This window comes from Bufo gargarizans, chromosome 1, assembly GCF_014858855.1.
Source record: "Bufo gargarizans isolate SCDJY-AF-19 chromosome 1, ASM1485885v1, whole genome shotgun sequence".
NCBI classification, from domain to species: Eukaryota; Metazoa; Chordata; class Amphibia; order Anura; family Bufonidae; genus Bufo; species Bufo gargarizans.
In genome coordinates, this window is record NC_058080.1 from 675,325,991 (window position 1) to 675,350,000 (window position 24,010).

General features: G+C 41.6%; 1 protein-coding gene across 5 annotated transcripts in view; it reads right to left on the minus strand.

Annotated features, from left to right (window-relative positions):
• The window catches only part of MAST4 (microtubule associated serine/threonine kinase family member 4), a 550,772-nt gene that overhangs the window by 65,898 nt on the left and 460,864 nt on the right, over nt 1-24,010 (minus strand). For all 5 annotated transcript variants that reach the window (XM_044276133.1, XM_044276132.1, XM_044276135.1 and 2 more), the window contains 5 exons: nt 13,287-13,441; nt 9,427-9,502; nt 6,322-6,531; nt 867-968; nt 458-590 (listed from right to left, as the gene is read on the minus strand). In XM_044276133.1, coding sequence (XP_044132068.1) covers nt 458-590; nt 867-968; nt 6,322-6,531; nt 9,427-9,502; nt 13,287-13,441 — 676 coding nt within the window. The remainder of the gene's footprint in view (nt 1-457; nt 591-866; nt 969-6,321; nt 6,532-9,426; nt 9,503-13,286; nt 13,442-24,010) is intronic.

Sequence of the window (24,010 nt, forward strand, 5' to 3'; positions counted from 1 at the left end):
TCCTTCCCTTCATAAATATGACAGGACTGCTCTGTTTTCTTAGGAACTTAAGCATGGGTGTGACTACAATATCTCCGCCTCATGAGCGCTTATCTACACTTACCGATTTTTCAGCTTTTTCTAAAATGTCAACAGACTCAAAAATTATGAACAATCTGATTGATGGATTGTTAGCAATAATTGTAGCATCTATTAAAACAAAAATTACCAATTCCAAGTGAGCTCTCAGTCCATATACTGATCTTTCCTACTGCCAGTAGTAATAAATGCTAGCCTTTAGCTCACTAGCGTCCAAGATAATGCATACGAGCAAAAGAGATTGTATCACGAGGAGAAGAACTTAATGCTGAGTAGGACCTTCATTTCTAAATGGACCAGTTACCATCACATAAAGAAAAACTTCAGGTAGCTTTTTATTAAGTGTAGTTGTCTTAATCGAAAAAAACATGACTCTTACCTTCAAGGGGATCTTTGTTCAGTCCTAGCTGGCTGATAATATACCTAGGTATGTCAGTTTTAATACCTTGACCCTCTTTGGCATGGCCTTCCGCTGCTTCCAAAAGGTAGTAAAATTCTTCAGGGTCAAATTCCTGAGTTATACAAATGATATAATGCACAATTAGAAAATGTCCCCAGTGGTTTAGAAATCATACAGGGCTTATTGAGTGGTGGTCTGTGGCAGTCAATATACATTTAATAGATCAAATTCACTTTTTTGTTCGGAAAACAACTTTTAAGCACATCATATTGGATGACTGGAGCAGTATTCAAAGGTCTTTTTATTGGTGGTCACCTTTACCTATTGCTTACGGTGTTGTTTACCTGTCTAACATTAAAAATCAAAGGCTAAGCTTTTTTATTCTCACCAGGCATTCCAACAGGCGGGCCGGCCGAGCAATTACGATCAGTATTTTCTGGGCCAGTTGTTTGATAAAGGCCAGTTCTCCACTTTCTGACCTTTCTTGAGCCTATGAAGATCAAAAAGAAACAGAAATGGTAAAATGTACGAGCTAAGAATGTGCAATATGACAGCTATCATAGACACTACGAGACTGGGTCAACTGGGTTTTTGGAGTGTGTGAGAAAGTTAGAGAACCATGAGCAAAAACCACAGAAGCATAGAAACTCCATGCCATGTAGAGAAGAAGCAGCAATCCAGGGAGATAAAGAAAAGCAGCTTTTTCCATCCATGTTTACAGAATGCAACATGGGTATAGGACTGCTGCAGCCAATCACTGACCTCAGCGGTTTACAGCATGACTTTACTGAGGTGGGTACATTGGCCCATCACTGCTAATCGAAGACTGCTGAGGAATGCCGGAGCAGCTGCTGATTTATCAGGTAATTTTCTTTTATGGTCCCTCTCCTTTTCCAAATTTTTCCTGATCTCAGAAAACCCCTTACAATCTCCCACACTCGTATCCCCCTACAATTTCCCAGACTCTTGAGCAACAAATCTGCCTAGTTTTGCCAAGCTACGCGATGTGTTAATTTACACACACAAGTGTATGCTTTAAATGGCGTCTCCAAAAAGGATGCAGGAGGCCATTGACTAATAGAGGATGAATTAGGTTTATATTTGAAGATATTGTAGCCGCTTATGCCTTTTCTTGTTTTCCTCTCCAATATTCAGGGACTGGTCGGCAGAAAGTACACAGCTATGAATTATAGTTTCCTTGCTTCTTGCAGGAGGCAGCAGAAAGCATTTATCTTTATTATTATGTATGAGATGTCAGAACCAAACTAAGTATCTGTCTTCGGTGGTCAGCGACTAGAGAATGTTCCAATTGCCTTTAGCTTTCAAACCATGAAACCAAAACAGACAAAGTATAACCCAAGGGAGTCGGGCAGATCCATTTAATTAAATACACAAGTGTCTGCAGTGACTAATGTAGATGGACGAGCAATGCACTTGGCTTTAACCAAACGCTGTGAATTATGCTTTCTTATCTCTAATTGCTTGTTAAGTCTCAAGACTTCGGTTTATAAACTCTTGAGACAGACCACAACGCTCGCATAATGAATAATACAACTCGCGCACAGCATGCTTCTGCCAGGACTGAGATATAGCCTCAAAAACATACAGGGTACTTCACAAGTGGTGCAAAAATAACCTAAAATATAGATCATTATTATTACCATTTGGAAGGTAGACCTACTAGGAAGAACATTGTTTCCGGGGTAGATTCTGTCAAACCAACTCTTATGCAGCACAGGGCATTTATAGGATTACTTTGACCAGGGGATATTCTTATATACATTGAGTCCATATAATCTTTCATATATCTACTTTAGTTCATGTTTTCCTACAGACCAGGTCATGGATAAAATATTCATTAAAGGCCTCATGCACGCGGCCGTTGCTCAGCGGTTCCGTGCATTGGGGACTGCGATTTGCCGTCCCCAATGCTCGGGCAACATCCATGCAGATTCCACTGACTGATCCAGACCCATTCAACTTGAATCAATCCATGATCCGTCTGCACCCCGGGGAACAAGTGTTTATCTTCCCTGCAGCGCCACCAATGGTGAAATGAAGCATTACAAAGGTCCTCCAGAGCAAGTAGTGGTAGGGCCTCCGACAGACGCATAGGACAAAGACATTTACAAACCTGTCCTCTGATTTATGCTGTAGTCTGCACTTTAATAGAAGCCTAACTCACAAACAGTCGCCCTCATCCTCCCTTTGCAGCAAACACATCCATTCATGTTCAATGCCAGACTCACAATTAGTAGTTACGGGACAATATTTGAAATGATAATAGTTTCACCCATGTTCCACCCATTTGATTTCACATTCGTAAAAAAATTTCTGTCACTAAAACGTGTACGTTGAAGGCAGTTATTACATTAGGACAGTAACTCAGCAATGTGACCTTGCACTTGCTAGTAATTACCGTGACCCAAAACATAACTTTAATTATAAGATAGACTCGTTATGGTTTATCTACCCCTTCAGTTAATTTTTAAAATCCATCAGTCTGTGTTGACTAAAGGCCAATTTACATGGCCGACTTTGCAGGCAATTATCAGGAATGAATTATTCATCCCCATAATTGCCGGCTCATCAGAGGTGGTGAGAGCTGCATTTACATGCAGCAATCATCTCCTCTGTGTGGGGACAAGTGAACACTACTGAGATCACTCGTCCCCATTCATAGTTCTTATTTCCGGGGAGCAGATGGCTGTTTATAGACGACATCCTGCTGCCCTCAAACGATGATTATGGGGGCTGTATCAACGCTGCTTTCACCTGATGAATGAGCAGCCAGTTATTGGGATCTAGTGTTTTTACATTTATTCTTGATATGCAGTTCAATAATCCCTCTGTGTGAAAGGACTTCAATTTAGAATAAATCTTCAAAGCAGTCAGAACCCCATTCATCCCAGAGGTCCAAATCCTCCACTACTAAGGGTTACTTTACAGTATACTGTTGGATTGAGTTTAAAGGGTTTCTGTCACCAGAATGAACCCTCTTAAACTGTCTGACATTAGCGATGTGCTAATGTCAGCAGAATCCAACGCTGCTATTTTTTATGTCTATTGATGCCCCCCTTACGGCGCAATTCTTACATTTGTAATATGCAAATTAGCCTTTAGGAGCAGGGGGGGGGGCGTTGCTCCTGCTCCTAGAGGCTCTGTTCTCCCACCTCATTCCACTCCCTGCCGTCCTTGATTGACAGGCCAGCGTTCGTCTTCTCCTGCCGATTTAACCTGTGTGCTGGTTAAACAGCACTGCACAGGCGCGAGACTTACCCAGCACACAGGGCCAGCAGGAGAAGAAGAACGCTGGCCTGTCAATCAAGGACGGCAGGGAGTGGACAAAGGTGGGAGAACAGAGCTTCTAGGAGCAGGAGCAACGCCCCCTCCCCCCCTCTGCTCCTAGAGGCTAATTTGCATATTACAAACGTAAGAATTGTGCCGTGAGGGGGGCATCAATAAACATAAAAATAGCAGAGTTGGATTCTGCTGACATTCGCACATCGCTAACGTCAGACAGTTTAAGAGGGTTCATTCTGGTGTCAGAATCCCTTTAACGGATATATTATTTACACTCCCCCTAGTGGCAGCCAGAATTATCATTTAGGGTGGTTTGACACACACTTCCCTCTTTGGAGAAGTTTTTTGACCCCAAAAAACTGTAGTAGTGTCTTTCCAAAAAACTGTATTGTGTGTAACCACCCTAAAGTGTACATGTTTTTGTAAATCAATAACGTAGGCAAAGATGATACACTTTATTATATTGCTGATAAAAAAAAAACCTCCCACTTATCAGATGCCTGTTTCCACTATCCTTACAGTTCAGAAACTCTGCATTCACTGAAAAACTAGGTCACAGTTTCCAGTTTTAAGGATCACATTACAGCAGAGCTGCAGAGATCTTGAACACTTGAGTAAATGACACCGGAAATATAATGGAAAAATATAATAGGCAGATTTAGTAAGATTGGCATTTAAATATTTTTAAGTGAATTGCACCAAATTTATTATAGATGTTTGGTGCATTTTGGACTATCCTAAAGTCATAACACGAAATCTACATCCTCCTTAAATCATTTATCTGAATGGTTTAGGCAATGTCCTTTTCGATACACCACACCCATATTTCCAACATTCGGTGAACACATCAATAAAAGTAAATTTCTTTCTAATTTTGTGTCTAAATTGCAATACTTTAGGTCTCACTATGCTCCACAAACTGGCTAAGGCTACTTTCACATCACCGGTTTTGCTGGATCAGTCATTGATAATACAACCGTCTGCATCCGTTATGAACGATCCGTTGTATTATCTCTAAAATAGCCTGAATGGATCAGTCTCTAAAACCATTGTAAGTCAATGGGGGACGGATCAGTTTTCTTTTGTGTCAGAGAAAACGGATCCGTCACCATTGACTTACATTGTGAGTCATGACGGATCAGTCTTGCTCCGCATCCCAGGACGCACTGAAAAACGCTAACTGATTAATAAATGTCAGCCTATAACATGCAGACGCTTTAATACCCCTTTAATAACAGAATTATTTCTCTCTTCTACATAGGATTCCCCTGAGGATAGCGTTCTCTGTTGGCAAGGCTTGTGTCAGCACTTCTGCTGCTTTTTTGTCAATTTATCCTGATGATCTTGGGACAGATTATGCTTGTTAGTATTAATATCATCAACCGTAGGCTTATTATACAGGCAAATTTTATTCTGGTCTTTCAGGTGCCCACAACTTTAATTAAGGCACAGCCTGGCAAACAATCTGAAAAAAATCCATATATCCACATCTCTCCTTAGATTTAGCTATGTTAAATTGAGGTAGGAGCTTCAGGTAATTGGATAGAACCTATTTAGACTGTGTTTCCATAATGAACAGAAAAATCACAGAGCTCAGGGTTCATTATTCCATTTTTATTCAATGTATCTCCTTAAAAAAAATCATATCAGTATCTCAAGATGTTCTTTTTTTTATTGCAAAATTATTTTTTTCTCTTTAAAGGATTATGGTATACGCAGGTCTTAAGATGCCCACACACGCTTAATAGCTGATGGCCAAAAGCCATCTCTCCCAAGAGAGGGAAAAGCCCTTATCAGACACCTCGCCAGGTGGGTTATTTCCCAGGAGAACAAAAGGATTGGGTATTTAACTTTAACACACCTGGTCCTTTCCGCCCTCAATATAATCTGGTCAGGAGGCTCCATGCACATTAGATTGTCAGTCCCACCGTATAGGGTAGCTTCAGATGACAATAATCTAATGTACATGGGGGCCGTTACTCTATCACCTAAAGATGTTAAAGTGTTTTTCCAATATTTTGATACTGATATCAACATAGGTCATCAGAATCTGATTGTTGGCTGTCCAACACCCCTGCCGATCAGCTGTTTGAGAAGGCACCAGTGCTTCTGTGAGCACCACGTCCTTCTAGTGCTTACCGTACATTGTATAGTGGCCGTGCTTGGTATCGCGCTTAATCCTATTGAAGAGAATTGGGCTGAGTGCGATACCATGTATGGCGTTGTGCTTACGGAGAAGGCCACAGTGCTCACAGGAGCGCCGATGCTTTCTTAAACAGCTGAACGGCAGGAGTCCTAGTTGTCGGACCCCCAACGATCAGATAGTGATGACCTATCCTGAGGATAGGTCATCAGTATCAAAATCTCATAAAACCTCTTTAACCATGGGAAATGTATGTTTCCTTTGTATCGTTCTTTTGATCTGTATACTGTATAATAAAATCTATTTTGCAGGATAAACCAAGATTACTCACAGACATTTCAAATTAAGATATAAACGTAGGTATAACAAATATCTGGTGAGTGAGACTGTGATTTACCTCTTGTAATAACTTTTCTAATTTTTGCTGCAGCTCCAAAAAATATCTTGAGGTTATGAGACCTTGGTGGGATTTGTCCAGGCAGTCTCGTGCCAGCTCCACGATCTGATGGTGAGTGAAGCTGAGCACGCCATCTGGCAGCGGAAGCACACTGTCGGGGGAATAGTTGGTGATAATGTCCTGAAGTCGCTCTTCCATCTGAGCCGTGGCCTGAAGAGATATGGGCATTGAAAACAAAAGTCGTAAGTTACCTTTCAGAACCTTGCAACAAAACAAAAAACAACAAAAGTATCAAACAGAATGAATACAAAGAAGTTTAGACAAACATTTAATAAAGACTTCAAAAAAATAATCAAATACCATTTATACAGCTTACACATCAATTCTTCGTTGTTGTTATAAAACAGCACCTGTCAGGAGATTCTATCTGTCCGAACCATGGGTAGCATGAAATCCAGAAAGGCTCCCTTATTACAAACAGCTATGTTTTACTCTGAAACACTGCTGTGTTGTAGAGAAAACAGGTTGAAAATGAGCCGGATTTGGTGATAAGGCAAGGGAAAGCATTGTGAAGCTGCATCTCAGAAATACACTGGAGATTCTGCACACAGCACACACAGATAGTATAGATAGTGAGTCATCTACTATATCACTTCTCTCCTAGACATACACATTAAGGAGCCCACCCACATTAGGGTATTTGTGGCCGAACTGTCCAAGAATGGCAGATTTAAGTGAAAGTTTAATGTGCATTGGGAGCTCCTGACTATCAGATGTTGAGAGAGATAGATTGGGTGAAATTAATATTTTCACCCGATCCGTTTGTTCTCTAGGGAGATAAGCTCCCCCCCCCCCCCCCGCCCCCAGTGTCTGAGCTGAACATGAATGTGTATGATGCAGTTGTGAAGGAGTTGAGAGAGATAGCTGTTGGGCGCACGATCGTTCGGCTAACAGCTATTGAAAGTGTATGGCTGCCCTTTGATGGAAGATGGTTGATCGAACAACCATCTGGTGAATGATCATTACAGGTGAACAACCATACACATTTCAGTCCATATTCGGTGGCCACTGGCCAATAACGATGGGCACAAGACTAATGTGGAAGTGCTTTTGTGGAACTATCGTTCATGTAATGGTCAACTGCACCATAAACAATCAAGTACCAGTAACCATGACCAACTTATTTTGAGATGGTGATTTTCTAAAAAGATCGCTCATTGATAAATTTTACCTGATTAAATTATTTTGTTTGAAATCATCTGTTTTGATCAACTTTAGACTGTGTCACCTTTAAATAGGGCAGACATTATATTTTCTTCAGCACTATGCCTGGAGCTGTTTTAGAGCTGCCAGGATAGATTACGAAGATGACAAAGTAATCAAGTAGTTCACAGGAAGCCAGCCCCAGAGGACAGACTGACATCCTGTCTATACAGGAGAGCAAGCACAGCTGGCCATAGTGTATACACATCTATGGATGCAAATGAGCTGCCAAAAAATAAATAAATAAATAAATAAAAATAAAATAAAATAATGGATTGGAGGGATTTCCGAGATTTTACTATTGATGACCTATCCTTTAGATAGGCCCTCAGTGTCTGATCAATGGGGGTCTGACACCCAGGGCCCCCACGATCAGCTGTTTGAGAAGGCATTGGCACTCCTGTGACATCTGGGGCCCCGACCGATCAAATACTGATAACCTAACATGAGGATAGGACATCAGTAGTAAAATCTCAGAAAACCCCTCTAAGGGTACTTTCATACTAGCAATAAAGTTTTCCAGTATTGAGTTCCGTAACACGGGCTCAATACCGGAAAAAAAAAACGCTTTAGTTTTATCCTAATGCATTCTGAATGGAAAGCAATCTGTTCAGTATGCATCAGGATGTATTTAGTTCAGTCCCTCTTACGGAATTTTGCCAGAGAAAATACTGCAGCATGCTGCGGTATTTTCTCCAGCCAACATTCCGGAACACTTGCCGGAATTCCGGAACCGGCATTAATTTCCATTGAAATGTATTAATGCTGGATCCGGTACCAAGGTACCAAATGCGCAGACCTTTAAATCTGAGAAAAATTAATACCGGATCTGTTTTTCCGGATGACACCGGAGAGAAGGATCCGGTATTTCAATTCATTTTTCGGCCAGATGCGAATCCAGAAACAAATGCTACCCGTTTGCATACGGATTTCCGGATCCGGCAGGCAGTTCCGGCGACGGAACTGCCTGCCGGAATCCTCTAACACAAGTGTGAAGGTACCCTAAAAAGGACCTTTCATTGGTTTGTAGTAAGTGAGATAAATATCTGTACCTGCCACCCTGCCTGTTTATTTAAAATAGCGCTTCTGCGCCTAGTTATGGCGCCCCGCAAATTTCGCGCCCAGTATGCTTATACTGAGCATCGGAGCAATGGGGAGGATACACAGTCTTTCTCTGTGGGTGTCTCCTTCTCCCCTGGCTGTAGCGCTGTCCAATCGCAGCGCAGAGCGTCACAGCCAGGGAGGTTTTTCTCCCTGGCTGTGACGCTCTGCGCTGCGATTGGACAGCGCTACAGCCAGGGGAGAAGGAGACGCCCACAGAGAAAGACTGTCTCCTCCCCATTGCTCCGATGCTCAGTATTAGAATACTGAGAGCGAAATTTGTGGGGGGCAATAACGGGGCGCAAGAGCGCCTATTTTAAAAAACCAGGCAGGGTGGCAGCAGGTACATATATTTATCTCACTTACTACAAACCAACAAAAGGTTCTCTGCAACATTGCAGGCCCCCTGGAGAAGGAAGTCCAGTGCAAAGTGTGTGGGACCATCCAAGGCCAGGCCCCACAGTATGGACTGCCTCTGTGGTATGTACATTCCAGAATGATGAAAGAAATAATCAGCAGAGAGGCAGTTCGCTATGACTGTAGCATCATTTTCATAATTTCTCCTCACTAATGTATGAAATACTGTTGTATCACAGTTGGACTTGTGCAATTATTGTACAGCATGAAATTTGTAGGCCTTATTAAGACAAATACAGACCCATTTGCAGCATGACAGAGGAATAAGGAATTCTACATACAAAGCAAAGAGTTTGTACGAAACTGAAAATTGCCTAAAATTACCTTAGGGAATCTCTCCTTGTACACATGGTTCATCATAATTATCTCATGGTCACAGCAGGCGGGTGTACGTCCAGGGCTGAAAAAAACCCAAATGGTATTTTAATTTACTTTGCATTAAAAGCAGTTCATACATCAACACAATTACTTCCAACAACAGAAGTAACACTACAAGCACAGTTAGATCATATGTATGTCTTGGGACTCAAGCACACAACCGCGGGTTTTTGTTTTTGTCACATTCGATCAGATGCGGACTTATTCACACTGTGTGCTGCCCGCATCCACATGTCAGTTCCATAGCCCCGCAAAAAACTAAAACATGTCCTATTCCTATCCGTTTTGTGGACAAGGGCAGGACGTTCTGCAAAATGCGGAATGTAAAACTGGCAGGTATCCGTGTTGGCAGATCCGCAATTTGCAGAACCGCAAAAACGGCAATGGCCATGTGCATGAGCCCTCATAAAGGAGAAGTAGCAAACTGAAGAACGCCAGCCTAGGAGGACTCGGTATCCTGATCTACAGCAGCACATAGAAGAACGATTCACAATAAGACCCTTGGTGCTTACAGGATATACACTCAACTGAATCCTACCCCACCCTTCGTGCTACCCTGGAAGAGGTTCATAGGTTTTACCACCAGAAACCGCCCCCACACAAACGTATTATAAAATAAAGTGTTTCAAGCAAATGTTAAAATACAAGTGTTTTGATAAATATTTAAAAGGGAACATATGATCAGAAAATGACATTAAAAGCTCACATGAAAGTTAAAAAAAAACATATGCAGACGTACATCTAATTAGTGAAACCAAAATGTAATTATTGAACATTTCCCCACTAATAATGTGACATAGTATAATATAGTAGTATACGCTAGAGGACGCATTGTCGGGGTACAGTTGAGCCTACTTGCCCTTTTCTCCTCACTCAGCATAATAAAAATTACTCCTGGAGCCGAGAACCTACAGGCCAACATATACTGGCCAATTATTTTCGCAATTTGCTTGTTTGTAAGTGATCGTAACAATACTTGGCCGATAAAAAAAAAGATCAACAGAGCAATAAAACTTGTGCGTTTTTTGTTTATCTCCATCGATCGGCACTCTGTAAAAAATTATTGTCAAAGGTGGCACGATTTTTAAGTGGAAATGTCACAGCATCATTTAGGCCCCTTTCACGCGAAAGATATGGGATTGGCTTCGGATGCGTTCAGGACGCATTCAGTGAAACTTGCATCATTTTACAAGACAGTTCAGTCAGTTTTGTCTGCGATTGTGTTAAATTTTTTTCCAGTGCGGGTGCAGTGCGTTTTGATGCGCTTTTCATGCGCGTGATATAAAAACTGAAGGTTTACAAACAACATCTCCTAGCAACCATCAGTGAAAAACGCACTGGATCCGCACTTGCTCCCGGATGCGATGCGTTTTTCACTGAAGCCCCATTCACTTCTATGGGGCCAGGGCTGCGTGAAAAACGCAGAATATAGAACATGCTGCGTTTTTTTATACAATGCAGAACTTATGCGTGAGACAAAAAACCCTCATGTACACAGACCCGTTGAAATGAATGGGTCAGGATTCAGTGCGGGTGCTATGTGTCCACGTCACGCATTGCACTCCTGCGGAAAAATCGCTCGTGTGAAAGGGGCCTTATTGACTTGTGTGTGGCTTAAAGGGTTTTCTGGCATTATTATGGTTTTATATATGCTCATGTAGTTGCTTACCTCATGTACATCTTCCAACTGTTTCTTTTTTTTTTTTTTAACTCTCCTGACCAATTTTCCCCATGTAAACAAATCCCTCTGGTTGGTTTCCATCCTATACGGAGCGCTTCCAGTTGCTGCATCCAACCAAACCCATGGTGCTGTTCTCCTTTTTCTGCCACAGCTCTGTTCCAACAACACCCCACCTCCTCCCACCAAGCTATTTACATAGACACTTCCTGCCTAGACACATAACATCACAGGAAAAAAGAAATGGCTTCATAGACGTTGTCATTTGACCACAGCCCAGAAGATAGGAGCAAATAAATAAGGGAAAAGAAATAGATTACAAAAAGGATGGCAATGCAAAGCAGAAAACCCCATTTAAAAGAAGCTCGTGAGAATAGTCGCTACTCGCTATGGAAGATAGGCACCCTTCATCAGGATGGGAGGAGTTTCCCCGATACTGGTGAGAGGATCAAGTCCTTGACCAAGACTTTCCAAGCCACTAATCGTTCATTGATTATTTGTAAAATCTTGGCATGCAAATTCATCTTTAGACATACTCATTTCTAGGAACTCCCTCCAAGGTCATACGGCTATAGATGATATATTGGTGAATCCATGACAATCAGCCTGAGATGCATAATTCTAATCGGCATATGAGTTGACAGGAGTTTAGCATAATATTCCCCACATACACCCGCAGCATTAATCAATATACAGTGAGGTCCATAGCAGGGGTCTATGATAAAGGAAGAATATTCCTTGAAGAGTCAGATCATACCCTTCGTACCTTGCTTCTGATGGCTTTGAATTCATCACTACTTGGGTGGGTTTACTCCTAGGCTTGAGGTTCTCCTATCTTACTAATAGATGAAATTCCAGTTTTGGTTATTTGATATGGAGGTTCAATTACTTCTATTCTACGCACTCCAAGCATTTCGAATTCAAGACTATCTGCAAGGTGGTTGAAAATGAACATTATTTAATGGAAATAAAAGGGGTTCAGAATGTCTTTAAATGGGATTTGTCACCCAATTATTAATTTCTGCTAGTTAAAACCATATAGGGTCACGTCCTATTTATTCTATTTTCTGAACTCTTTATAAGGGCTGCCATCTTGTGTTTAGAGATATGCTTTACAGCAGCCACCATAAGCCATAGACACAATGAACAAGGGAGGGCCTCTTGGACGGGAGAGTTTTCTAGGCATGCTCTGTGACCTGTACTGAGGTCAGGAGGGAGCAGATAAGCTGTGATATCACCTATTGTGAATAGTGGATCTTACGTCTCTCTATATAGGTGATATCTGTTATACTAGTCCTGCCTGTAATAATAAGCAGATAACTACAAAAGTGATCTGTTCAGACCAAGAAGTGGAGAGGATTATTAAGTCTAGTGGCCAATGCAATAACGCAGGATTTTTATTTATTTTTTAATCTAGACATGGAAAATTAAAAAGAACATCACCTTAATTTCTTTAAAAAATTATTAAAGGGGCTGTCCAGTTTCCAATATTGATGATCTATCCTCAATATCAGATTGGCGGTGGTCTGACTCCCAGCATCCCCCTTCTCTGATAAAATGATTGAGGAGACCACAGCGCTCATATTAGTGCTGCATTCTCTTCACAGTTTACCTGCTCGCAGAACGAGTTACACCTGTAAACGGTGAAGAGCCTACACAAGTGCAATGGTCTTTATAAACAGCTGATTGGAGGGGGTGCCCAAATTCGGACCCCCTCAGTTGTGATATTGATTGCCTATCCTGAGGAGACCATCAATATCGGACCACGGACAACCCCTTTAAAAAAAAAAATTTTTTTTTAAACAATAGCTTTTTTTCTGATGACACATTCCCTTTCAATAAAGAGACTTTGCACTGAGCACAACCTAATACTTGGAGTAGTAGTCACTTGATTATCTCATACACTAGTTAGATGGGGGAATGTCAAGCCCAGGCGTAAACCCAGCCAGGCAAGCATGAATGTCACCGCCATCAGAAGGGACATCTTCTATAAGACTGATCACGTTCTCATAAACCATTTGTATTCAGAGCTTGACTATCGGATGATCACATTTCACGTTTAGAACAAGACTAAATGCAATTCTGATTGATTATTTCTTTCTGTGACAGTACCAGACTTCACACACACCTGAGACTCCTGGAGCGAGGGCGCAGCGGTGTGTTCCGGCATCTGTCATCGCTGGCGATGCTCTCCGTGCAGAAATGTTTGGACAGAAAATGTAGTTCATCGGGTGTTGGTTGATATGGTAACTGGTGTAGCTTCTCCTGGGATGAACAGGATGACTGTGGAAGACAGGAAAGGGTTAACATACAGGTGGAAGACCTTCACAGACGTTCTTGAGAAGTCATTGCCGATTTTGCAGAGCCTACAAAAATTAGCAGTGATCACCATCAAAGGCCGGTTATTGTTTGTATGTCTGCATCTGTCTCAGTGTAGGGGAATCATGTCTCCAAAGCACAACTGTCTATTTCAGATTGTAGAAATCTGTTTTAAATGTCAGGCCAGAAGGTTAGTTGGAGGAGAATGTAAAATGGATGATATCAGCAATAAGGATATTTTTGTGTTGACAGGCAAAAGGGAAATTGGACAATGACAAGTCATTACTGGCTGGTTCTCTACCGAATGCCCAAATCTCATTGCAGCCTAAAAGAAAATCTTTGATGATGTATCATGAGATAAAAGGTCACCCCCAGCAATAAAGTATGCATTATTCACAGACCTACAGGCAACAGCACATGCAACTCCAAAATTCATATAATTTACTATTCTAAAACCAATTGAAATTGGGACAAAAAGCACAGACATGTTAGATGAACCCAAAAATTGTCCAGCAGGGAGCAGACCACAATAAGTACATGGTCGAGACCAGAAACATCCAAACATCAGAATAAATAGTCAGCAAACATAAAATAATGGTTCTGCATCTTCATCAACGTTTCTGCTATTGTTTAGTATGTTTTATTCTGTCCAGTCAATGTATAAAGCAATATGCAACTGCATGGAAACCATCAACGGGTTTCTAATGGCAAAACGGTTATTCGTGTTACGTATCTCTACTTAGTGATTTCTGTGCATAGTATTGCTCGGCTATGGGTCGAATTGGTGAAGTACATGGGCTGATGATAGGAAATAAACATTCCTACATACGTTTCTTCGCCTGACCACTGCTGCATGTACTTATTTGACTGTATTGTTTATGTAGCATTAAAGGGACTCTGTCCCCTAGAACCAGCCCTATTAACTACACTAATGAGTGACTAGTACACCAGGCCCTGAGCTCAGGTCAGTCATTTTTATCTCTTTACTCTCTGTATCCACAAACCGGCCATGTGATGCATAGAGGACGCCTCCTGGAGTCTCTTTCATTATGTATGTACTTTCAGAAGTCTTCTCCTATAAGGTCGGTTTGCAGACGCATGGCAGGAGAACGGAGGTGAGTATTGAGATAAGAATTATTGATCTGATCTCAGCGTCAGCTGTACTATCCATGCATTAGTGTAGTTATTAGGACTTATTTGAGGTGACAGAGTTTTGTTTTTAAGAATCCTCAGTTGTTGGCAGGGGCGTAGCTAAAGGCTGGTGCAAGAGTTCAGCTTGGCCCCCCTTCCCTCAGTGTTTTGTGGCCAGTCAAGCACATAGCTTTCCTGGTGCTTGAGGCAAAAATTAAAAAGGCACCCCCTCATGCCAAATTCTTGACCTTACCCCTTCCCTCCAGCCAGAGGTGTAACTTGACCAGCATGCACTTTCTATAATAACAGTGTCTTCATATGCAGCACAAGGGTCGTTTGCCCCCGCTCAGGCTCCTGGGCCCGGTAGCAACTGGTACCTCTGCACCCCTATAGCTAAGCCACTGGTTTTTGGCCCTGCACAGCTTGTGTAGACAGAAATTCAACTGTATGTGCCTTTATTATTGCACTGACAATCGTTTGTGCAAATATAGTGTCGATTATGAGCTAATCAATCAATGCGCTACATAAATCGACTTTTAATGTGGTTAAAAGAAAAAATGGACTTGAGTCTTGATTTTTAAGGTGAGTTTTCAATTTCATACTCCGCGAGTCAAACTCAGTGAGTGGATAATCTGCAAAACCCTTTGGACAGACATATTATTAATTCCAGTGCCAGTCTGAAAAGCAGCCGGTCAAATATATGGTTAGGCAAGACGCTGCAGCCAGAAGTGTGATACAAAACATGGTCCATAGAAAGCTGGAGTTAGGTGTATCCTGCAGAGTCTTGGCCTCAACTTAACAGAATAAAAAAATAAAAAATAAAATCAGGCCTCAGTGTCTGACCTCATGGAGCCATCTCTTCCATCAACCCTCTACTTTTCAGTTATCTAGATTTAAGAGGATAGCTCAGGGTTTGTTTGCAGTCTGTTACCGTGGAGAGACATAACTCTGCAGTGTGGACTCAAAATAATAGAAATATTTTAATTAAAACTATATGCAAAATAGCTTCTTTTTCATATTAGATGCATTGGCATAGTAAAATAAATGGATGCAAAGCCAGATATAGCAATTATGCTTTCAAAAAAAGAGTGAAGGCTGTAGTAGCAGAATAAGACAGAACAATTTCAAAGTGAATATATATATATATTTTGTAAGGTATTGCCTTCTTTCGGGGGGTCACAATCACAGATATCTTCACGGACACTAGGATTAAAGTCCAAATGACGGTTTAATGACGGTCTAACTAATCCATATAATGGTTTCCCTGTCTCACCTATAATCACAGCTTTATGCACAGGGTCTCAGGCTCCAAGCCTTAGGCTACTTTCACACTTGCGTTCGGAGCGGATCCGTCTGGTATTTGTACAGACGGATCTGCTCCTATAATGCAAACGATGGTATCCGTTCAGACGGAACTGTCTGCATTATATTTTACTAAAAAAGTCTAAGTACAATTTGTATTCAGACGGATCCGTCCAGACTTTACATTGAAAGTCAATGGGGACGGATCCGTTTGAAAAATGCACCATATTGTGTCACCTTCGAACGGATCCACCCCCATTGACTTCCATTGTAACTCTAGACGGATCCATTTGCCTCCACATGGCCAGGCGGACACCCGAATGCCATGACTGATGCATTCTGAGCGGATCCGCATCCACTCAGAATGCATTAGGGCTGGACGGATCCGTTCGGGGCCGCTTGTGAGAGCCTTTAAACGGAACTCACAAGCGGAGCCCCGAACGCTAGTGTGAAAGTAGCCTAGTCGGTCTGCTCACCAACCCACAGTCCACACCGGGAAGAGATCAGGCTTCCGATAGCCCCATGGCCCCTCAGTCCTCATGGCTGAGACCACTCAGAGCCTCTGCAGGTCTCTGTTCCAAATCGCTCTCTCCCCCAGATTGACATACTGGGAGGTGCTTTATGCCAGCCTAATTACAGCAGGCCTCACCTGCGATCACCTCAGGTAGAAGGGAATACCCGTCCTGGAAGGGTGTGGATTGGCAGATACCACTTCCAGTCCTATCTGCCAATCCAACTAAAATCCAGCCCAGAATTAATAAACAAAACTGTCTTAGCAAACTATGCTTTGCTGAGACGACTGCCGCTCTCTGGATTTTAGCTGTCTCACCCATCACATACACACCTTCCAGCACTGTTCCCATTACCACTATATATATATACATATATATATATATATATGTATAACTCTACACACACAACAGTATATTTGAAGTCCTGGGTATTACTATACTTAATGCCACGGCTTACAATGTTGAGAAGATTAGTGTGGATGGCACATGCTTCCTAACACTCCACATATACTGTATGTAAGAGGCCATTTATTTTCTGCACAGATGGCATAAAACAAATGAATGACCTTCAGAGGTTCTCCCTGATAATGGGAATGACCTCGGCTTCACGGCAGTGCAGGAACGCTCTTCATCTGGGCTCACTACATATACACATGTTTATCAGATACCTTTGTTTGGATGGTGGCAGAGTTCATTGCAGGGAGCGTGCTGCCACTGATTGCTTATATATTACTGGGCGACTCGCTGCCTCTACATCAAATATTTTATTACTGTATAGACAGGCAGTGTTGACAGTTTCTGATTAGCTACAGGATTTGATTGTCAGAAACAAATCTCCTTTCTTGGTATCCGGACATCTCAAGGATCTCAAGTCCTTGAAACTGAAGTGGGCAACAGGACCTTTAAAATGAGGTTAGCAGGCAGACAGCAAATAAAGTGAACCCCCTGAATGCAGGGGACGAATGATGAGGACACTGGGAATACTAAGCAGCCAACTAAATTCTGTGGAGCACTTAGAAACTTTACTATCCTCTATAGTATAAGAATGACAAATGAAGGGCACGTGCCCTTAAAATAAAAGGAAAATCAATACACGAGATTTCAGGTGGACATTTTCTGAATATTTCATCATTCATGGTTGGCCTATGAAGAATGACATTCAAGTTGCTAGCCAATCTCTGCTTTGACCAGTGACCTCCTATTGATGCGGTAAACATTAGGGCCTTTTTACTTGGTTCAATACTTAGGGCAATTATCGGGAATGACATGTTTGTTCCTTATTACTGCCAGCACTTTGGCTGCATTTACATGCAGCGATCATCTCCTCTGCATGCATCTCCATACAGATTCATTTCGAGTCGGCAGCACATCCATCCCTGTTTACACAGGGTGATGTGATGCCCACAAACAGCAAATTTAGATGCCACGAAAGACGTGATTACCCAGAAAAGGAGTATTTGATTGTTCACTAAGTGAATGGAGGAACCTATACACAAGGCAATGCCCGGCCCATGTAAAAGGGCCCTTCTCTTTGGACCCACAACAACCGAAAAATGACTTTATCAGTTACCAGTCTTCAGAGTTTGCTATGGTCTTTTATTTCATGAAAAATGGCAACTGATGGCTAAAAGTGGTCAGAATCTGATGTCCTAGATAAAATAAAACAGTAAGTACCCGTATATTATAGACCAAGTGGCGTTAATGTGCTTGCAACTATCCAATCTTCCATTTGTAGACCAGGTAGTTTCCAAACAAGTCATGCAACTTAACCTTTATCATAATGGCCTCAAAGGGGATGCTTGTTTAGAAAACCCATTTCAAATACCATTTTAGGGTATTCTCATTTAGGATTGAGGATTTCTTCACTTTGCACCTACCTAATTTGGCCATAAAAGAGGACATCTACTAACAGCAACTCTTTCTCTTACGACATGATGTGCTCACGAATTATACAAATAGTCAATTACCATGATTTCTCCTATAGAGGTGCTGTTGGGGAATTAAAAACTAATTTCCAGGTTCTTCCACAAATTATAACGGATCACATCATTTTAAGGGGATACTTTTATGTGTGAAAGAACCCTTTGATTATCTTATAAGATTACATTAGACGTTTAGTCACAAGAAGTTAAGCAATATAAAATTACAGGGAGTCAGTGGTTCTAGAGATAAGCACAATGAAGCAACATATAGTCCAGTAATTGACTTACACAATGCAAAAGAAGGATGTGACCTACTCTGCTGTCACCGCTCACCACTTGTGGTTTGTAAAATCACAGTTTGCGTCATACATTTGAGGCAATACATTTGTACATTTGTATCTACACCCATAAGGCTGCTTTCACACTGGCGTTTTGGCTTTCAGTTTGTGAGATCCGTTCAGGGCTCTCACAAGCGGTCAAAAACGAATCGGTTTGCATTCTAATGCATTCTGAATGGAAAAGGATCCGCTCAGAATGCATCAGTTCAGTCTCCATTCCGCTTTGGAGACGGACACCAAAACGCTGACTGCAGAGTTTTGGTGTCCGTCTGATGAAACTGAGCCAAAGGGATCCGTCCTGACACAATGTAAGTCAATGGGGACGGATCCGTTTTCACAATCTGGCACAATAGAAAATGGATCCGTCCTCCATTGACTTTCAATGGTGTTCAAGACGGATCCGTCTTCGCTATGTTAAACATAATGCAACCTCCAGCCCTATTGTACTATGAATTCTGTATTAAGAATGCTATTATTTTCCCTTATAACCATGTTATAAGGGAAAATAATAAAGATCGGGTCTCCATCCCGATCGTCACCTAGCAACTGTGCGTGAAAATCGTACCGCATCCGCACTTGCTTGCGATTTTCACGCAGCCCAATTAACTTCTATGGGGCCTGCGTTGCGTGAAAAACGCACAATGTAGAGCTTGCTGCGATTTTCACGCAAAGCAGAAGTGATGTGTGAAAATCACTGCTCATGTGCACAGCCCCATAGAAATGAATGGGTCCGGATCCAGTGAGGGTGCAATGCGTTCACCTCACGCATTGCACCCGCGTGGAAAACTTGCCCGTGTGAAAGAGGCCTAAGGGTCTTATTAAATAGGCAGATATATATATATTTTTTTTTTATTAATGAGTAGCAAGCGACAATTTTGCAAGCCATTTGTGTTCAAGAACACAAAAATGAATAGCCAAATATTTTTTGCTGTTTGGTTGTTATTTCCATCATTGCTCTTCACCCCTAGAGCATTTACACTGCTAATGACTGGCAGATTTCTGATTACACGAGGGGATGTGGTGGAGACAAACAGAAGATTCGTCCAAACCAGGGAAATTGAACTCTCACACATCATTTGATAATTGCACGCTATTACAAGTGACAATAACTGCTTAAATTATACAAAAAGTTCAAACGCTAATCACTTACTCTAACAGGCCCTTAAAGCAGACCATACATGAGATAAAATTTGGCCAATCGTTTGAAAAAAGAGCAAAGTTTGAAAATTTCAGCTTTAGGGCTCATGAACACGTATTGTATACAGGGGGTCCGCAATACACGGGCATCAGCGGGCATTCATTTCAATGGGTCCGCAATCACAGAGATCCTCCCATGGTATTTCTGGCCATGCCTCCGCAGCGCAAAAAAGGAGGGAATGCAAGTGAATGTGTCCGCAATCCACACTCAGCTTCCCCACGGTCATGCCGGTGCATTGCGGACTGCAATTTGCGGTCTGCAGCACGGGCACTGATCGCTTACGCTCGTGGGCATGAGCCCTTAATCACATGTGTATAGCATGATCAGCAAAATTAGACCAATCATTTGCCAATGTGCTGAAGGAGCAGGGAGTCATTTAAGAAAAATAACTTCCTGGTCAGCCATGTTAGTCTGGCATGTTGCTGGCGGGATCCTTTGAACAAACAATCCCACGGACGACTGGCCGGATGAATCTCTCATGTGTATGCCTGGCTTTAGAACTTGGCTGTTGTATTTCGGGTCCGAGAGAATTGGCCTTAGCATTAGCAGTGTTTCAATGCATCACAAAAGGTTTTGACATCATCTGAGAACTACCGTATATAACATATTTCACATCAACTATTTCTAAAAACCATTATTTTCACGAGGTTCCTCTGAGTGACAGCCTAGAATTTATGATTGCTGTAATGGGTCAGGCCATGGTCCTGTTCTGGGAGCAGATGTGCTCTTCTACTATGTGGCTGAGCAGGTGTTTCCAGTTCACATTTATACATTTATAACACATTCGAGGGTTGCCTAAATATCTAATATATGGGTATCACTTCTATAGCATATGGATGTCACAGGGACCCTTCTCTAATAAACCACAATGCAGCAGGACCATCAATGCATTACAAATCCATTTATTTACTTATGTTGGTAAAGTTAAGAAATTCTACCAACACATTGGGTCAAATCTTTCTGGATTAAAATATTTGGAAAAAATAATTTGGCTAAAAAAAAAAAAAATGTGTGACTTTTTAAAGCTTTCCAGTTTCCACCATTCCAATTACTTTTACAAAACAAAAAGTGAGCATGGCTTGGCTGAGGTGGTGGTGACTCCACAACACATTTAAGGTAATTTAGACCAGAAAACTGGCTTAAATTATAATGGAAATGTACACAGGCCCATTACTGCCTAATGAAACACCAGTCTTAACTAAACATGCCCCACTGAGCAGACCACAGTGTCAAAAGCAGTTCAAGGTGAAATCCTAAAGGTGACCATACACATTAGATAGGAGTTGGTTGATGGTTTAACTGCCTAGCCATGTTCAATAAAGCTGGGCGACAGATTAAAGATCTTTCTGGGAACATTCTATCAAAGAAAGATCTTTCCCCTCAGAAATTATATTTCTTGGAATGAAAGATCTTTTGTCCAACTACTGGAAGAAAACTTGAAACACAGATGACTTTTTTTCAAACAATAATGGTCGTCATCGGCCAGCTAAAACAATTATGTTTTGTTAGATATGAACCAACGAACTCTTGTTTTGATGAAATTGTCAGTTTTGATCAACTTTAGACTAGTGTGTATGGCCACCTTAAGGGTATGTTCACATGTGCTGGAATTGCCTATGTTAACACAGATTATTCTCTGGAGCAGCTGAACAGGGTTACAAAAACCCCATTACCCCAATCAGGGTACTTGGAGAACATCAAGAAATCAGATTGTGCAGTAAACATGGTGGCCACCAAGCATACTCCCAGGATCTGTACCAACACCACAAATGTATGTAATGTATCTGTGTATGTTTTATAAGGTGTAAGTGGATAAGATATGAACAATGATCGGTGAATAAGATGTCAAACATCACACATCGAAAAGACTAACTTAACATTAAAGGCAAACTTTACACATCCTTGTAATCATGAAGCTACCGCTATCTAAATTTTCTTTGTAAAATATGTACCTTGCATCAGAAGCTATATTTCATGAGCAAATCCTTACTACACTGACATCTTTATAGCAGTGGTGTAAAAAAATCATTTTAGACTGCATAAAAAAGAGACACCAGAGAGAAACCAAACAACCAGAGGCTGCAGCGATAAACTATGACCTGTCTTCTCAGATATAGGTCAAGAATAATTTAAGAGATCTATGCTGAAGAGCAAATGTAAAGTGGAATTCCCTCGATGGACAAAGGATGGGAGTAAGGATAGTATATAGTGTAGAGTGACAAACGCTGTCAACTTCTATTTAGGTGATTGGTATAGTCACAACAGAAGCTACCCTGACACTAATGGAGAAAGAGTAACCTGATTTTACAAGGACAAGTCATGCATCAAGTTGATGAGACTCACATCCTAGGCCACTGGCTATCAGGGGAGGTAAGGAAATCAAGTTGTTTCTCTCAGGTCACAACTTTGTTGTGACTTAAAATTGTCTACTTGGCAAAAGTCTTACATTTCTGAGATGTCAGCAATTCACAGCACAGGAGAATGTCTAAGATGTTGGATCATTTATAAGAAAAACAATGCATGTAAACCCAAAAGAAGATTACAATAGAAGACATTAAATACATCAGATTTCTCAAGTCCATTCCTTCCTGGACTGTACTTTGAAAAGATAAAAAAAAAAAACTAACAGTAAGAGGTGTCAAAACATTATGGCGAGTGGTGGGCCTAGTAAGGTCCATGAAAAGAACATCTAGTTATAAAATAAAAGTTTGAATCTCCAACAGGTATTGGGCTGTCTGTCTTATATCCGTAATCGTCAGACTGAAGACTTATGCGGTACCAGGCATCAAGTATAGATGTGGCACACCCATGCACAACATTTCAACATCAGTCATTTCACAAGAATAATTGATCAGAAAGGAGATACACCTTGACATTATTGACCTTGGCACAATGCTTTCTTATTACAAAAATTGTTTTTTCAGATGTAAGTTCAAGTCCTGGTACGTGTATGTATGATCTGCCCATGCAAAAGCAGTCTTTTAGAGAACGTCGCAAGTGATTTGGTCTCCTTGTAAATGCTCCTAAGATATGTACCTCATTGCTATCCCATAAACCAATATTAACCTTCTCAGATTAAGGGTAGAAAGATCTCAGAACAAACCAGCAGCAACCAAGTGCGTAAAACATACTCCAGCTCTGGATATATCATTTCCTTACCAGTACGGTCCATAAAATTATAACTTCTACTCATACAGTTCACTAATAAAATATCGGTAGCTGTATGCCTATATACACTGTATTGCTGCACTGCTATTACTCTGCTATTAATTGCTACCAAAACAGTTCACTGATGAAAGCAGGTTCTGCCTTGGTACTAATGATGGTCACATCAGAGTTCGCAGGAGGGTTGGAGAACTGACACCTACTGCCATCATGCACAATGTGGAAACGTACAAGACTAGCTACCATGCCAGTTCCCATTAGGTATTGGTGGAGGGAACATTGACCGGCCTTCGTTATGTCCAGGACACTGTAGGACTCTACAGGTCAATACTGTAAGAGCTTGCAATGATATACTGTATCTGTATTAATGAACCATGCCAGAGTGGCAGCCAGTATCACAGCAAGAGGAGATGCCACACAGTATTAAATGTAACCCCCCTGCCTCAACATTGATCCTGCTACAGAACCCAAAATAAAGGGCGCAGCATTTTGGTTGTGTGATCATTGACCAAGCACCACTAGCAGTTGAACTCAGTCACATTAAGTTTGCCAGTTATTGTTTTTTGAAGAGAGAGAGGCAGTGTGTGTATACACTATATATACTGTACATATACACACACACTAGAGACGAGCAAAGTTCTCAAAAATTCAATTTGGCTGCTTTGCCCAATTTGACAAAAAAAAATTACTTTGTGAAGAATTAGGCCCCATGCACACGGCCGTGTTTCACAGCCGTGTGCGGGCCGTGGAACCGCGGCCTGGATCCCTCCTGAGAGCAGGAGCGCACGGCGTCACTGGTTGCTATGACGCCGTGCGCTCCCTGCTGCCGCCGCAATACAGTAATACACTGGTATGATCTATACCAGTGTATTACTGTATTGCGGCGGCAGAAGGGAGCGCACGGCGTCATAGCAACCAGTGACGCCGTGCGCTCCTGCTCTCAGGAGGGATCCAGGCCGCGGTTC